The sequence below is a fragment of the Marmota marmota genome, unplaced genomic scaffold (assembly GCF_001458135.2).
Source record: "Marmota marmota marmota unplaced genomic scaffold, marMar, whole genome shotgun sequence".
In the NCBI taxonomy this organism is placed as follows: Eukaryota; Metazoa; Chordata; class Mammalia; order Rodentia; family Sciuridae; genus Marmota; species Marmota marmota.
Window position 1 is genome coordinate 2,477,109 of NW_025999983.1, and position 17,427 is coordinate 2,494,535.

At 54.8% G+C, this 17,427-nt stretch overlaps 1 protein-coding gene across 10 annotated transcripts in view; it reads left to right on the forward strand.

Annotated features, from left to right (window-relative positions):
* Positions 1-17,427, forward strand: part of Rps6ka2 (ribosomal protein S6 kinase A2) — a 297,075-nt gene that overhangs the window by 246,191 nt on the left and 33,457 nt on the right. For all 10 annotated transcript variants that reach the window (XM_048805828.1, XM_048805830.1, XM_048805829.1 and 7 more), the window contains 4 exons: positions 143-180; positions 974-1,116; positions 6,515-6,585; positions 8,042-8,130. In XM_048805828.1, coding sequence (XP_048661785.1) covers positions 143-180; positions 974-1,116; positions 6,515-6,585; positions 8,042-8,130 — 341 coding nt within the window. The remainder of the gene's footprint in view (positions 1-142; positions 181-973; positions 1,117-6,514; positions 6,586-8,041; positions 8,131-17,427) is intronic.

The following is a 17,427-nucleotide window of genomic DNA, read 5'->3' on the forward strand; positions in this document are numbered from 1 at the left end:
TGTCTATCCACCAAGCTTTGATTTGCGGTGACCCACACGCCACCCATGGACGGCTTGTGACACCGAGCCACCCTGGGCTGGGCTCTGTAGGCCACTGAGATGGGTCTTGCTAAGGCCTCGGCTCTCTCTCCTTTTCTTTCAGCATCCTCCTGGATGAAGAGGGACACATCAAGATCACAGGTTTGTAAGAGACCATTTCCCTTGGTGGCTTCATCTCAGCCCTGGTAAATCGGGGACCTCCTCTAAGTCTCAGCCCTCACCTCCTCACATGTTAATTTGCCAAACGCTTTTCTCTGATCCGACTGAATTTTTCATGGACTTGGGCTGTTGTGCTGCGCATCCTCACAGGGTCGGGAAGGGAGACTCCCAGGCTGTCTTGTCCACTCCCCGTCCCCTACTTGAACTGCCTTCAGGGCCTGCCTCAGCCTCGTGGCTGTTTAGGTGGAGAGTTCGAGCCAGCCTGACCAGGCCAACAAGCCTCCTGCAGTGTGCCAGTCCTGCAGCCCCATTGTGACCTCAGCAGGCTGCGCTGTGTCCCCTGACCTGCAGTCAGAGCATGTGGTCCCCATGGTGCAGCACGTGTCTGTCAGCCCTAGGTCCCCTGACCTGCAGTCAGAGTGCGTGGTCCTCCATGGTGCTCATTTATGGAAAAGGGTCTCCTGAGAAATCGATGTCTGATGCAAGAAATAAACTTCTGAAATTGTTAGGAGGCACTCTGGAATTTGTAGATTCACAGAGAAATCCCCTCCCATTGTAGATTTGACCTCAGGAGCCTGCCAGCCGCTGCAAGCACGCCTGAGCTGGGTCACGCTTTCCAAGCCGAGCTCTGGCCCCTAAATGAGGGGAAGGGGAGGGGCGAAGGCAGCCACTTGTGACACCCAGACATCAGTGTTGACAGTAGCAATGGGGTTAGACACTGTCCTGAACACGGATCAGAGACTGAGGAAGTGCCTTGTGCTGTTCTTCTGTCTAGATTTCGGTCTGAGCAAGGAGGCCATCGACCATGACAAGAGAGCCTATTCATTCTGTGGGACGATAGAATACATGGCACCCGAGGTGGTGAATCGGCGGGGACACACGCAGAGTGCCGACTGGTGGTCCTTCGGTGTGCTCATGGTAAGGCTTGACCTCCTTGGTGGGCCTCTGCACAAAGGGAGCTATTCCAAATGAACCTCCCCCACCCCCAGGGCAGCCCGGCGAGCCTGGAATGAGGGGCAAGAAGGGCCCACACGCACACAGGAAGCCCTGTGTGGTCTCAGCAGGAGGGAGGAGGGAGCTTCTGAGCATTTCCTGGTTCCTCCACCTGTCAGTCCCAAATTCCCACCACCAGAAAATGGAACTGGGACTCCAGTGGGAATGCAGACTGATGAGAGGGCACTTGATACCTAACACTCCTACAGATTGGCAAGAATTTTAAGGGATGCAGTGATGCCACCTTTCCTGATCCCAGGTGCTCCTCCTCCCCCCTCCTCTCCCCACCCAGGCAGTGCCCTCAAGACCTCTACTTACCCTCGATGTTGGCAGGCTCTGACACTGGAATCCAACACGAGTGGTCCCGACCCGGCTCCCGTCTGTGCATTTAGCAAAGGAGCAAACAGGCTGTGAGACCTTAAGTAAATGTGGCAACACATTTGTGCTGTGCACGTCCAAACCTGGATCCCTTCACAGACATGGCCATCTGTCTTCCTGCCCCTGTAGGACCCCTGGGCTGCATCCTACAGCCTCAGTTCAGACCTGCCCCCTGGGTGAACCTCAGGCTGGTGTCCAACTCTCTGTCCTGTTCTTGACCCCTGGGCTCAGAATCCTGCCTGTGTGGACACAGGATGCTGACCTTTCACCGTGGGGCGATGCCCCTCAAACCAGCTTGGAGGTGGCTCAACTCACAGTAAGAGATGTCCATGTCAGGTCAAGGTGGCTCCTGCCTGCAGGACCAGCACTTGTCTCCCCAGCAGTGAACTACAGGACAGCCCAAGCTTAGTGAGAAGCTGCCTGGTCAAGCAGAGGCATGACATTTAGCTAAATGTTCTGTGAAACAGGCTCATACATGCAAAGCAAGGGGCATCATAAAGGGCCCGTGGATGTCAGGAGGGTGCTGACAACATCTTGTTATTCATGGTAATTCACACCTGTAATAGCAGCAGCTAAGGTGCCATTCATCCTTTCCAGAAGGCCACCAGCCGGGGTCCACATTTGTCTCTCAGGCTCCCCTGTGTTCCTTTCCGATCCAAGCATCTTTCTTTAGATAAGTTAATGGGATTGTTAGCTTTGCTCTCTTAGAGGTGATTTTTGCATAGATAGCTCTGCTCCCGTCCAAATATCTTGGTTTTCTTTAAAGCCCTGGGTGGCAGGTGTTTGGTGGGCTTGGGGGAGGAGCGCCTCCCTGAGGTCACCCCTGCTGCAGACTTGGCTTGAAGTCTGGTATCAACCTTCACCAACACTAAGCTGCAGGTCCACCCTCCAGAGAAACCAGGCTCCTCTGGAGACATGGCCAGCCGCCCTGCAAGTCTAGGTTTCCCAGAGATCCTGCCCCTATGTGTCACTTTTTGACTTGTCCTGAGTGACCTCTAGACCTCAAAGAGGTGGACAGATGATTAAATCTGGGCTTGTGACTGGTCCTCAGTGGTGCTGTGGATGAAGCTTTGTCTAATGGACGGATGTTGTGAGATGGTGTCCCTCATCCCTCGGGGTCACTGCTAGTTAAGGGAACAAGAGGCCGGCCAGAGCCTGGAGAGGGAAGGTCGGCAGAGGGAACCTCACCCCAACCATGCCCAGGCACGAAGGGCTGGAGGGGTCGGAGGGGCTGACATTCCTCTAATCTGCTTCTGTAGAAAGGATGACAAGGCCCATCCATTTAACAGACTTAAATTATTTTCTGATCTAAGTCATTGCAAATCAAGGAGATGAATGGACACACTGAAAGGAGGACAGCCAGACATTGTACGGGGAAGGAGGGAGAGCCAGGGGAAACTGGAGCTGCACCCAGCAGAGGATCCTCCGTGCATGACCCTGCACGGCCCTGGGCCAGAGCGCCACCTCTGGAGCCCTTTCCCCGCCCTCCTTCCTCTCGGTCTCCTCGTACTCCCGTGTGTCACTGTTGCACACTCCCACCTGTCATAGCAAACACCTGTGTACCCCAGCACTCGAGTATCAGAGCCCCACGTCCCTCCCCTGACTCCCCTGCACAGAGCTGCCCTGGGCCCCAGGTCTGCTCCCTAAGGGACAGCATGGAGACAGAGGTGCCCAGACCGTGTGTCCTGCAACCCTCATCTACCTGGCCCTCCTTGTTCCTTCTCTGCATAGACTTAAGAACCAAGGCTCAAAGAGTGCCACAAGGCTTCCAGGTCACGGGGCTGCTCTAACACGCTCTTGGGGTGCTGCCCTCCTGCGCCCTGGCCCCAACTGATGACCATGGAAGGCTTGACCATGGTGGCTTTGGGCTCTTGGCACTTCCTTGGGCAGAAGCATCAAGTGCTTCCGAATTCTCATTGCAGTTACAGGGTGGCTCTAAGTGATGTTTAGTGACGTCTCACCTGAGCCTCGTGAAGGTCAGGTGGCACTGATTTGTCTGTACAGTGCCTCCACTGGCTTGCTGAGGTGGGGGAGGCGCCTACTGTCAGGGCTGGGGAGGCATGAGCTGGCATCACCCTGGAAAGGCCCTGGCAGGTGAGCATTGTTTTCAGAACCTTGCAGTCTGGTGCCCAGCCCAGCTGGTGAGGGCCAGAGCCTGGGGCTGCAACTGAACTCTGAACCATCTGCGTTGACTGCAGTGACGTAAGGCAGCTCACAGAGCCCCTGAGGTGCCAGGGTCAAGAAAGGGCAGCCTCGGGAAACCAGCACAGGCTGGCTTAGAGGTGCTTGCCATGTGCAAATGCAGCCCAGACGCCCTTCTAGAACCTGATGCCAACAGAGCAGACCATGCCAGGGACTGCCCATCACAGTGGCCACAACCACTGCTCATCACCTTGTTTTCCACTTCAAGCTCCTACCCGCAGTCGGTTTTGCTCAAGGACATGAGTGTCACCTTTGCTCAGGCATTTTTTCCTCTGAGCTCTTTGGGAGCACCTGAGGATCAGCACTTGGGATGTGCCCTGCCTCTTGTGGGGCACAGCTGTGGGAGCAAGGGACAGTGAACTTGTCTCCTATGCGCAGGCCATCCATACACAAGCCCATCTGCCCAGAGACCTGACCCCGAGCCACAGAGCCAGGTCTGTCCCACCTCCAACCCCCAAGCACAACACGGGTCACCTTGTCCATGCTCAGATTAAACTATTAACATGCTTTTGATTTCTTAAAAGAATGGCGACCCACCAGGTGAACTAGGATTCTAGGCTCCCCGTGACCATATGTCTCCCTCCCAGAGAGTCGTCTTATTCAGCTGCCCCAGTGCCATCTGAGTGGGGTCCTGACCGAGCTATGGGCAGGCCTGTCTTGAGTTTATGAAAAGTCCCTCCAGGCAAGACTTCACCCCAGCCGTTAAGTGGGAGGTTGCAGGGCATCCTGGGCATTGTGGGATGTTTCCCAGTCTCCCTGGCCCAGACGCGAGTAGCAGGAGGCCCATGATGACCATCAGAAACATCCCCGGGCTTTGGGAAATGTCCTTGGGGAGCAGGGAATCACTGCTTTAGGATGTTGTGACTGCTCATGTGCAGCGAGACCCGTTTCTCATCCAAGTGCCTCTGTGGGCATCCATGGCCTGACCTTGGTGCCAAGTTGTGAATGAATCAGGTAGAGTTCCTCAAGCAGGTGTGCTCCAGTGGGGGACACAAGGGCAGCCATGGCTCTCAGTGTGCTCTGGAAGCCTCGGTGTCCCCACACAGGAGCAAAGGCCTCACCACATGTAGTTTGCAGGTTATGAGTCGATCCAGAACAGGCATTTCAGTAGTGATACCCTTCCTGTGGGGGCTCTTGGGGACCAAGAACAAAGCCAAAGCACCGAGACTTGAGTAGGCCACAGCAACAGTTGCATTGTCCTGTCACACTCCTCTTCACCTTCATCCTGGAGAAGGGCTTACTGAGCACCCACACATGAGTCAGGTGGGCTAATGATGGACGGGGGCCTCCCGCCTGGTCCTTGTTGCAAAAGAAAGAGCCGCATGGAGTGAGGACCAGACGGAGAGAGACAGAGAGTCGCCGTCGAGGTCCAGCAAGAATCATAGCTCCATCCATGGTGATGAGCACAGTGGTGCGCGGCCTCGGCTGGGCAGGCTGCAGCTAGGGCCCAAGGCAAGGCTGCGCGGGGCGCCCATCCCCACAGCAGTCTCCCCTGCGGACAGGGATTTCATGAAGGCTGCAGTAGACTCCAGGAGGTGCAGAGGGCAGAAGGGAGAACCAGACAGGAAGAATTCCCTTGCTAACAGGTCCTGTTTTAAGGGAGCTGGTCATTTGTATAACCGGCTCATAGAGGCTCACCCTATGGTACCCGGGGGTTAGCTCATCTGCTACCAGAGCATCCTAGACTTCCAATTTAATCACATTCGTCTCTTTTAAATTCTCATCTGGACTCTCTTGCTCTTTTTATTGCTTAACATTTATTTATTGCCAATAGCACACAGAATCGACAGCAAGTTTGGCGTGACAGAGTGGGCTTCGGACTCCTGAACTGGCAGAAATTTAACATTTTGTTTTCAGAAAGAGACCTGTAGCAGTAAGAAAGCCTTGACTCGTCCGTTTCTGTAATTTCACTCTACAGACACCTGGACGTGTTAGGCGCACTTTTAGGTAGCTTCAGTCTTGTGTTGGCAGGAGATGGGGAACCCCTCGTCCCACAGTCGGTGCACAGTGGAGCAGTGGCGTGGCCATGGACGTCATGTCAGATTTTATGATGGACACAGAGAGTGTTGTATTATTCATGAAAAGTTCAGTAGACAAAACTTTATTAAAAATTAAAAAAAAAAAACAGCTTGAGAAAGTTCTGGATGGAGGTGACCGATGGTAATGGTGGCTCTCTTTGGACAATGCAGTTTGGGTCTTTTTACTTTTGTGTATTTCCCAGGATTTTCTTAATAAAAAAAAAAAATGCTGCAGGAAAAATTATAGAGGAGCAGAGACATCCACAGTGAAAATAAGTTAGACCAGGCCGATTGGATAAGACCTCAGAAGCCCTGCACTGAAGCCACTTCTCAGAGTCTAAGCTGACGGATGACACAGAGCAAGATGGGTGTGGTCACCATCCCCTGGGTCCCAGGTGTGTGGTAGGAAAAGGCTTCCACTGCCCGAGTTCCTTGTTCCAGGAGTGGTCAGAGATACATGTCTGATAGACCAGAGATTCCAGGCCACGGTCCCCGAGCCCACAGAATCCTGTCCCTCCTCCCAGTCCTGGCCGGCCCTCCTGGTACCCGCCATGGGAGGGTGTGCTGTACCGCTCACTGCGTCCCTCGTGCGTGCGTCTCCCCACTGGGTCGTCAGATCCAGAGGCTGGTCTCCCTGGTGCACCAGCGTGTGGGCCTCGCTGTGCCCCATTTATCAGGATTTGGGACAAATTAATGAACGCACACTTCTTTGTGTTGCTTTGCAGTTCGAGATGCTGACGGGGTCGCTGCCGTTCCAGGGCAAGGACCGGAAGGAGACGATGGCCCTCATCCTTAAGTGAGTGGGTGATGACACCAGCGCGTGTCTGTGCCCTCTAGTAGCAGAGCCTGGTTCTCACCCCAGGTCTGAGGAATAGGCCGTGGCCATGGGACGAGCACGTGAGCGCTGGCCGTGAGCAGGATCACCGGTGGGTGAGGCAGGTCCCTGGAGTGATCCCAGCGCTCCTTCCGCGGCGCTGCCATCACCTGGAGAGCCCAGTGGCTGGGTTCCAGATGGGCCTGGTGACCAGCCAGAGGTGGCACACAGATTCCAGGGGTCTGGGGATTCAGGACGTTCTTAGCACAGGCTCAGACTCGTCTGCTCTGCCTCTCTCTGCTCGACCCCATTCACATGGGCGTCCACGCCCTGCCTGCCTGACAGGAGTGGGCACCACCTGGTCACATGCCTGCCTTTGCCTGACGGGGCAGTTCCGCCCCGTTTTCAGGAGGACTCCCACGGGAGTCTGACCCCAGGGCCACCTGGTCATGACATCCCCAGTGTGAGCTGGGCACAGGGTCAGAGAAGGGTGGCTGACAGGGTCCCAGGAAGTTCCTCCCAGCCATGCTAGGGGGTGGAATTGGGGCCATTTGAAGAGAGAAGTCACAAAGCTAACCTTGAGATCACCACCAGAATCCTGCTGCCAGTGGGCCTGTGACCTCTGTGAAATCCAAAGGCACCTGAACTGCGGCCAGTTCCTCAGACGTGGGATGGAGGATGGATGGAGGAAGTGCAGGGAGGTGCTGCCCTTTGTTCTCACCAGCGCCCTCCCTGTGGAGTAGTCCCTCGACTGCAGCTGTGGGGGGCTTCTGTGTGCCCGGCCCTGTGTGGGGAGCTGCAGGGTGCTGGGATGACCCCTCCAGCAAGCCCAGGTGCAGACTCATGCCTGTCACTTGGGAGTGGCAGAGTCAGGGGTCAGCACTGAGCTCTGTGCCCTGGTCCTCAGTGTGGTCCAAGGAACTGGGTCCCTAAGGCCCTCCTGGGGCTCACAGGGTGCTCCTTCCCCAGATGCTCTTCACAGTACTACAGCAGCCAGACTCGGGGGGCGGGTGAGAGTGCAGGCATCCGAGGACCAGAAGGGACTCCCAAAGTACAAGGATGCCACCCTTCTTGCTGCCGGCTTTCTGGGGTCTCGGTTTTGGAAAACATTTATTTCCATTCAAAGTGCTGTTGGTGTTAATGGGGTCCTTACTGCTGTTCTAATGCTTTTATTATATTTTACATGAATTATTAAAAATTTGTACTTTCAATTTCTAATATGGCAAATATCAAAGCTATGAGGCACATTAACAGTATCTCTATGGTGTCCCTAAAGACTTTTAAAGTGTACAAGTGTCTGCTCAGGTCACAGTTTGGGCATGGCGGCTGGTGACTTTGGAGTCTGTTAGTGCCAAATGAGCAAGACCTTGAAGACATGGAGAACACTCGCAGCCCTTGGCGTCTCCCCTTCTCATCTGAACACAATTCCGTTTTTCAGAGCCAAGCTGGGAATGCCTCAGTTCCTCAGCTCGGAGGCCCAGAGCTTGCTGAGAGCCCTCTTCAAGCGGAACCCCTGCAACCGGCTGGGTAAGCGCCCCATGACACCACCCCCAGGGCTGCAGAGGGGCCGTCCCTGCTCCAGCACTCCAACCCACTCTCCCAGTGTGCGCCTAGCCTTGCCAAGGTCCCTGAAGACAGAGGGGACTTCAGCAAGGGAGACACTTGCTGTGTTGTCGAGCTCCGAGGACCCGAGGTCTGATCACGGTCAACATGTCATAAGCTCTGAAAGTCCCTGGTTGCACATAAAACCCTCCCCTGGTCCTGCTCCTCTTACTTTTGGGACTCCATGAGCTACAGGCAGAGCGGCCACTCCCACCCTGGGGTCTCCTAAAGCAGGAACCGCAACGTCTGCTGAATCCCACGCACACTTTTGCATTCACTAAGCGCTGATCTGTTTCTTTTCGTTTTTTTTTTTTTTTTGGTGGTTTATGGAGGTGTTTGCCCTTGCAGCCTGGAGGGCTCGGGTCAGGCCCTAAGGCATCCAGGGTAGGGTCGGAGGTGAGTCACTGGCAGCGGGAGCACAGGGAACTTTCCAGGTTGTTTTATTATACACATAAATGGAAGGAACAAATTAGTTACTGTTCCTTGGACTCAAACCTCATAGATAACACATAATTAAGAAAGGAAGACAAAAGGTAAGTCAGAAATATTTCATTTTGGAGAAAATAATTAGATTTTCCTCTCTGCATGAATCAACCCCAAAGGGAGCTCAGATGCGATTTCCTTTGCATATCAGCTTTAATTTCAGGGAACTTGTGTATTGGCGGTAATCCTTCAGTTATTAAAAATAAAGTTAGCTGGATGCTGTGGTGCTGTAGCGATGTGGGAGCCTGAGGCAGGAGGACCACAAGTTGGAGGCCAGCCTCATCAACTTAATGAGACCCTGTCTAAAGATCTTAAAAAGTAAAAAGGGCTGGGGATGTTGCTCAGTGATAAAGTGCTCCCGGATTCAGTGCCCAGTACCACGAATTTAAAATAAGTAAAGCTAAAATGAGGGGTACCCTCACAGTCAGCAGGAGTATTTTCACAGTCTGTGAGAGAGTTGATACGCAGTGACTCTCGATCTTGGGGAAACGGAGTTAGAGTGACTTTTAGTCAGTATCCATGCACTTAGAACACGGGGACATCATGGGAGCCCCTGCCCTCGCCGTGGGTTCGCTGAGAACATGTTAGCGCTCAGCCTCTCATCCAGCTTTGGCCCCTCTCCTTCTTACTGGTCTGTTTTCCAAAAACCTTGCAAGGATTCCCACGGGCCTTGACACCAGCTCTCCCACGTGATCCCGGACATTTAAACTTCCACTTCCCAAGCTTCCACTGACTCAGGCCGGTGGTCACCCTGTCTCCACGCCCCGGGTGACAGTGGTACTCCTGACCCACTGTGAGCCTCCAGACCTGGCCTTCCTCAGGCAGGGCCCTGCGGCCTGACATGGGAGGGCCTGGAATCCAGGGGGAGACAGCGGCTGGGAAGTGGGAAGCCTCTGTGGCGCGTGGCCCAGCTGCCCCTCAGCAGCCCAAGGCCTGGGCCCAGCCCGAGTACCCGGTCCCTGTCTGTGAGAAAAACTGTGGTCCAGTCCAGTGAGCTTGGTGAGAGCCAGCTGGCAGGATCATCGGTCACAGCTGGGTCTCCAGAATAGACCCTAAGGACAAGAATGTCCTCCGCCTGGCCAGGGGCAGCTATCCTGGGAGAGAACTGCCCAGGCTGTCAAAGAGGGAGGGGAGATCCCCGGAAGCAGTGCTGTCCCGAGGCTGCAGATGCCACAGGGTGAGGGGTGAAGGTGGGATGTGAGGTCCCCAATGTGGAATGTGCCGGGCCAGAGCAGAGCCCTGGTCCTGGGGAAGCCCGCAGGTACACACAGGGCTCCATGTTGGCTCACAGGCTGGAGGAGCCTTGAATCTTTCCCTCATAGTCGGTCAGCAACCCCAGGTGGGATCCAAGGCTCCTTCTCCTGGACTGAGGGCTCCCCAACCACCACGGCTGGTGAGGTCACCCACGTCTGTGTGGCCTGCGGCTCCCCAGCTCTCTGCATTCACCTTCCTTCAGGAATTCCGCCTACTGTTCCTGGTGCCTGACAAGGAGCAGCAGAGTTTGGAAAGAGGCAGCAGCTTAGAGGATAGTCTCCTACAGGACAGTGTCCCTACTTGTGCAGGGCTGCTGCAGGCAAGACCCTGGCAGAAGTCACAGTACACCCCAGCTTGCATCTAACCCTTGCTCCTGGAGTTTCCGTCTCTCTGTGGATTTCTGAAATCCACGTGTAGAGGCCAGGCAGGCTGGCAGCCTCCTGGAGGTGTGGACCCCATGCCGTGAAGGAGCAGCTCTGGTCTGCACCCTCCCGGTGAGGAGAGACACGTTGGTGGGAGAGACTTCCGTCTTCCCTGCTGGTTGTGGGAGCACGTGCACCTGCTCGTCACATTCTTCTGCGCACGGCTTTTCAGACCCGTGTTTCTGACCCTTTTACAAATTCCCCGAGAGGCGAGGGGCCCTGTCCCTGTTCCCCCAGCAGTGTGGAAGGCTGTCCCATGAGGAGCTGGGTTCTCTGCCTTAGCCAACAGTGTGACCGAGCAAGATTGCAGACAGCCACAGCCCACTGCGTGAGCTTCCGTCACCCCACAGGTGGCACAGTCATCCAGACCCCGCTGTGTCCAGTGACCCCTCCACCTTGGGAGATGAAGTTGGGTGGACTATCCCTGTGATCCCTCCCTGTTCCTCCTGGTGTCCTGGGTCCCTGGCATGGCCCCGTGCACCTCCAGAGCCGAGGCTCTGCCCTGTCGTCACCAGCCTGTGAGGCTTGGGCACCTGGCCGTGTCTGGCCCTCGGGAAGGCCTGCTCCCAGGCAGTCAGGGAGGTGATCGGACTCCTGTCCAGTCTCAAGGCAGATGTGTTCTCCCTTTGGGGGTCACTAGTTAAAAATGTGACCCTGAATCTGACCCTCGGTTGGAGGTGGCGGAGGCAGCATGGCCGTGAATCACACCTTGACTTCGAGGGAACGAACGTGGAATGGATTGCAGTGCTGCTTCCTCGCCTCCCCCTGCACGTCTCCAATCCCCCTCCTCCTCACGTGTTGAAACTGGAGTTCTTGAAAATTGCTCATCTGCTAATTTTTCCCCTCCACTGCCTGACCCTCTGGAGTCAGCCTGAGGGACGCACCCCTCCTTCCTGCTTCCTCGCTGGCAGCTGCAGCTTTCTGTGCTCAGAGCCCTAAGGACATGGTGCTGCCGGCAAATCAACCTGTGGCTCTGTCACTTTGATCAGCTCTGGTTTCCTGAGACAAAACCAGAAATTACCAGGAGATGATTCCTTCCTCTAGACACAAGGAGAGAACAAAGGCTGTGCCCACTCCTCCAAAGGGTCCTGTGCACTGTGCTCCCCTCCCGGGGATGGCGGGGACCCCTGCAGTGACATTGGAGAAGAAGGAGCAGACCCAGAGCTTGAGATCTGCCCTCATGCCTGGGAGTGGCAGATTTGGCTCCAGGGCTCAAACAGCTGAGGCAGAGTCCCCGCCAGAAGCTGAGAGGCCTGCGGTGGCTCGAGGAAAAACTGGACTTGCGAGGGCCTTCTGCACACGTGGGCACAGAGCAGTGGGCTGCCGCACCTGATGCGCGACCCCATGGGGTACGTGAAGCAGAGCCTTCCTGCACAGCCAGCACTGGCAGGCCCTGGGGCCTTGGGCTGACCTAGAACCAGGCCGGGGCGGTACCTGCACAGAGCTGGGTGCAACCCCGAAGTCGCCAGCAGTTCTTCCAAGTCTCGGTTATAAAGAGGAGCTTCTGGAACACTCCCTGTGGCCTCTGGTCCTTCCCTGGAGCACTTGTGCCAGGTCTATCGGACGTAGACAATGAACTGTCGTTATTTCATATATAGATTGTTTCACTTTAATCTACACTGATGTAAGTTTTCTCTCTTCCCCACCAAAGAAGTTCCTGAAATTTCACTGCATTTGGATTTAATGAATTGCATAAAAATCTCAATTTATTTATTCTCACTGAATTTTATACAGAATTTTTATTCTGTAGAGCAATTTGGCTAGAAAAAAATATCAAGGTTGAGAAAAGCATAAGAAGAAAGATAGCTATAAATAAATGCAGGCTTAAAGCTATGGGATTATATTTATGGGATCCAAATCACCAGCAAGGTTCAGGATTTCCCCTGAAATCCTCCCTGAGATCCTCCACAAAGGAACATTTAGAGCACACCTATTCTTGCTCCTTGGGAATAATTTTGTACTTTTTAAATTTTTGCTGGAGATGGAGCCCAGGGCTTAACACATGCTAGACAAGCACTCTGCTGCCGAGCTACGTCCCTAGCCCTGTACTTCTTCATGAGTTAATATCTGTATGGTGGTTTGTGATGTTTTATCCCCTCTCCACCTTTGTAAGAAGAGTCCTGGCCCTTTTCACCTTGCATCATGGTATAGAGGAGATTCTTTGGTGACACCCAGTGCTGGCGAAGCCCAACAGGAGATACTGACACTTCAGAATGAAGGCGTGTGTCTGTTCCTCCGTGAGTCAGTTTGAAAACTCCCCATTAGAGTATGTAAGCACTTCTGCTTTGCCCAAGCACCTCTCCAGCAGGGCAGGTCTGCTTGGTATGTGCTGCCAAGGGGCACGGCTGTACAGGAGAAGCACAGTGCCCCTCACACAGGGAGGCTCTGCTGAGCCTGGGGCCACGTGAGCAGGGGACAGGCCGTCTTGGCAGAACAGGTTGTCACCCATGCTGACATGGAGAGGTGCTGAAGTTTAAAAAGGGTTAAAATAGCACATGGCACCACAACATCCAGAGCCTTCCTGTTTGTGTTTTTAGAAGCCAGCGAGGGAAGTGGTTTCTGAAAACTCGCACAGGCAGTCGCAAACCAGGGGGTCCAGGGTGGGTAGGACAGGAGGGGAGCTCCCTGCTCACTCCAGCGCCTCGACAATTGGACTTTTAAACTGTATGTACTGCTTTATGGTTTAACTGACGAGTTTTGACAGAGCTGCTTTGAAGGAAAGCATTTGCTGTGCAGAGGCTGCTGTTCAGTACTGTCCCAGGCTCAGGCTCACTGTGGGCAGCTGGCAGAACGTGGCTGTGCAGGGGTGGGAAGGGATGCCTCCTGCCCGTCCTGATTCAGGGTGACACCTGTAACACAGACAAGCTAGCAAGAGCGTGCAGCTGACTTGCTTAATCACAGCTTTCCACGCCAGGAGCCTGGAGGGACGACCTGGAGACGTTGAGGAGTGACCCACTGACTGGACAAGGCGTGAGCTGATGTGACAGCCTGGCGAGGGTTGCTGGGCGAGTCTCCTGGGCTTGGTGCTCTCCGCTCTGGAGCACAGGTCCCGCAATGCGGATCGGAGGGTTTCTTTATGGCCAGCCCCTCCACAGAAGCTGGGCAGAGGTTAGATAATGAGGAAGGTTTATGGCTGGCCTTGGAGCAGAGGGACTCTGGTTTCTCGGCCCCTCCTTGGAGAAGAGGAATCCCAGTTTCTGGGGCTGGCTTTGGGATGAGGGGTTGGAAGAGTGAGACAGCAGAGCAAAGGTCAGAGAGGACCTCGCCCTGAGGTTTCACAGGGTATAGTTTCTGAGCCCCAACACACTGGCACCCGCTGGTGGTCCAGACCCGCCTGCCTCCACCTCTGCCCCACCCCTTCCTCATCACACCCCAGATGCTGAGGACCCTCAACAGAAGTGTGACATGTAATCCAGTGAGCCCCACTGTCACGGGCCCCAGGCTTGGACCAGGCTGGGGCTAAGGATGGTCCTGCTTCTTCTGGACTTTTAGGATGATAAACAAAGGCTTCAGGGATCCAAGAAGCACACGGGAGCCCAGGCCAAAGCACAGGAGTACAGGAGGGGCTGCAGAGGGGAAGTGGAGGCCAGAGTTTTCTAGAAGAAAACTTTTCTGGAAGAAAAGATGAAAGAAGAAGGGAATGGTGTGTGGCCTCCATACACAAGACCCTGGGGTGAGAAGACAGGGGACCTGCTTGCTCTTCTCGTTTTCTGTTGCTGGTGATAGGTGACACTTCTGAGACTTAACAGGGATACAGCACGAAGGCACAGCAGCTGCAAGAGTCGGAACATGACACGTGCCTGCTACACATCATGGCCACGCACAGTTACAGAGCCATGTGCAAAACAGGCAGGTAGCCCCAATGCCGCTGCTGTGATGCTCTGTGAGGACACTGGGTGGTCCCAGAGCACAAGCTCAAAGCCGTGCAAATGGCCCCAGCCCCTTACTGAAGCTGGTCAGATCCCTGGAGAACCCAAGTGGGCCGGGGCTGGTGAGATCTGTGCATGCCACCTGCCCTGGCCCCTGCCAGCAGCGCTCCATGGGACACAGTGACGGTCAGAAGAGGACTGTAAACACTGAATAATAAATTTCCAATGGGCAGAAGACACTTCAAAATTAAATACTTCCAAACTAAAGAGGTGAAGCTCAGCTAACCCATAAGCAATTAAGAAATAAAAAAGGAGGGGCCGGGGAATAGCTCAGGGGTAGAACACTTGCCAGCATGTGCGAGGCCCTGGGTTCAGTCCCCAGTCCCACACACACACACAAATAAAATAGTATTTAAAAAGCAAAAAAAAAAAAAAAAGCATAACGGGTATTTAGATCCATTCTGGAGTCCCCTGGGATGTTTACAGTCTGCCAGTCAGGGAAAGCAGGCAGCAGCAATATGAGCATCAGCCCACTAGTTCTGAGCGTTCCCAAAAGGATTAGAGGTGGATCTTGTGTGAGCATGGCAAAGGACCAGGAATTAACACTCCCCAGAGCTATCTGCAGGGGTTAGAGAACTATGAGTGTGTTTTTGTTATATATCAAAACCTTTTGGGAACAGTCTACTGAGCGCTTAGAAGCCCACGGTGAAATGAGTGGATTGCTGTGTTACGAGGGGTGCAGCTGAACAGAAAGTGGTGAAGGAATGAATTCTTCACAAGCAGAGCAGCATGTCTTTGTTATGTGTATCACACCCACATCCCCCATGAAGAAATCAAGGCCAGTGGACTGCCACAGGGTCTCTTGGCATGGAAACTGAACCCCAGTGATAGGAGCCTACGTCATTGTCACTGTTGAAGAACATGAGTCTGGATTCTTGAGTCCATTTTCCCAGGAACTTTTGATTCATGTGTGCTTGGGCTGGAAACTTAATGTAGAATCACCAAGTCTACCAGGAGTGACGTCTCTGTCCCTGAGTTCCGGGTCTTGAGGTCCTCCGTGATGGGGATGAGTCGCAGATGTGCTGGGACAAAGCAGGCTTCTAGGGGCCTGGTCAGGGTGTCAGACATCAGCACAGGCCTGTCTTGTTCCCCAGCTGGGACTCTGCTCCCTCCCTGCCTTTGTCAGGGTGTGCTATCCAAATAGAAAGTCCAAAAGAACAAACAGGTTTACAGTTTTGCAGGAGAGGGGACGTAATGCTGGAATGCACAGTGACAGGCACCTTGGCCCTCAGAAGGCCTGTGCGGCCTCCAGGGTGATGCCCTCCATCAGTTGGCGTTTCTGAGTGATAATCAGTGTTAATTCACCTTCCTCTCTGCTGAGGCCAAGTCCTACCTGTGCCAAGGCAAGAGGGCGCCAGTAAAGGCCTGCTGGCTGGTGACCCAAGTGCACCCAGAACCCCGATTCTCCAATTCCTGCCCCTCCTGCACCCTAACTCATCCTCCTGCAGATCATGCAGCCAGTGATGGGTGACAGTGGGATGCAGTGGGTGCCCAATGTGTAGCAGATTCTTAAATGCAGGCATGAGTCACGGTACAGTGTGCGTGCCCAGCTCCCGGGGAAGTGCTGGGGTGCCTGGCAACACAGCCAACACTTGCCGAGACCTGGAAGAGGGGAGTCGGAGGCACCCTTCCTCTTGCTCACTGCCAGATTGTTCCATCTGGAGCTCTGGACTCCACCAGAGGCCTAGGGATGGGCACACGGGACAGCCTTGGAAGTCAGGCTCCTCGGGAAGGTATTCCAGCACCCTTTGAACACCCATTGAGAACTGTGCTCAGGGATGAGAACACAATCAGACCTCTGGGCTTGGGGATTATGACAGAAGAAAGGAGACAGACTCAGATGGACCTCAGCAGGGGGTCAACTGAGGCAAGGTCCAGATGGGACCGGGCAGAGTCCCAGGATGGGGACCCCTGGGCTAAGTTTGGCAGCTGCACCTTCAAATCCCATCTCTGCAAACACAGCAATAACGACCTGGCACTCACGGCCCGGTCTTTCGGCCTCAGTGTCCTCGTCTGTGCAGGAGCCCCTGGGCGTGTGTGGAGTGAACGGGATGCACATGTGCTGTGTCTGCCCATGGCAGGGAGCAGGCATGCTGGCATGCAGGCTACAGTGTGTGGCACAGAGCAGCCCCAAGCCTGAGGCCTGCCGGTGTTTCCCTCACGTGACTGCTACCCCAACAATGCCAGGCTGAGTGGCAGAGAATACCATACAGGGCGTTTGGCCGAGTTGGCACTTTCTAAGCACGAGGCCTGGCCAGGCTCCAGGGGAGAGTGGGAGGTAGCCCTGAGCCACTGTCTATGAGACTTGCTGAGGCTCTGCCCGTGTCACTGCCTCCAGCAGGAGCTAGATGGCCACAGGGCTACCTCCCTCCCTGCCATGGTGCCATTTCCAGTGATTGGCATCCTATGGGAAGGCCCGTAACTTCACAGGCTGGACACCTTTGCTACCCTGAATGTCCCCCAGAAGGAGCCACCCTCCCGGGCAGGAGATGTACCTGGCCCTGCTGAGGGGGATTCTGAGCAGTGTTAGGAGGATTAGCAGAGAGAGAAGCCCCACATGCAGAAGGAGGGGCCACGCTTCCCCCGGGATGGGAGCTGGCCAGCGTCCCAGGCCATGCCCCTCCCTTCCCATGACGGGGGAGGAAGTGGGCCCCTCCCGGGCCTTGCCATCCTGGAGTGTGCCTCGAGCCTTAGGGGGGTTGCTTTCATTCTTTAATTAATAGACCTTGTTTTTGGAGCAGTTTTGCATTCATGGAAACATTGAACAGAAAGTACAGCGAGGCCCCCCACCCAGATTCCCCTAATGTCAACGCCAGCTGGGCACATTGGTTGTAGCTGAGGAACAGATATGGATGCACAGCGGTTCCAAGTCCAGGGCAGACATCAGGCTGTCCCTGGTGAGCAGCAAGGGTGCAGGTGGATGCGTGGGCACCACCGCAGCCCTCCCTGTGTCCCACCTACGCCCCTCCCAGGGCCATAGGCTTTTGATATGAGCAAATAAGGAAAGCAGTCAGGTAGGAGGAAAGACAGGCTGTCAGCAGCCTCCAGCCGGGACCTGCGGGGCCAGGTTGGTGGAGGGGCATGAGGCCGGGCTCAGCACCCCCGAGCTCAGGCCTGCCTGACCTCCTCTTCCT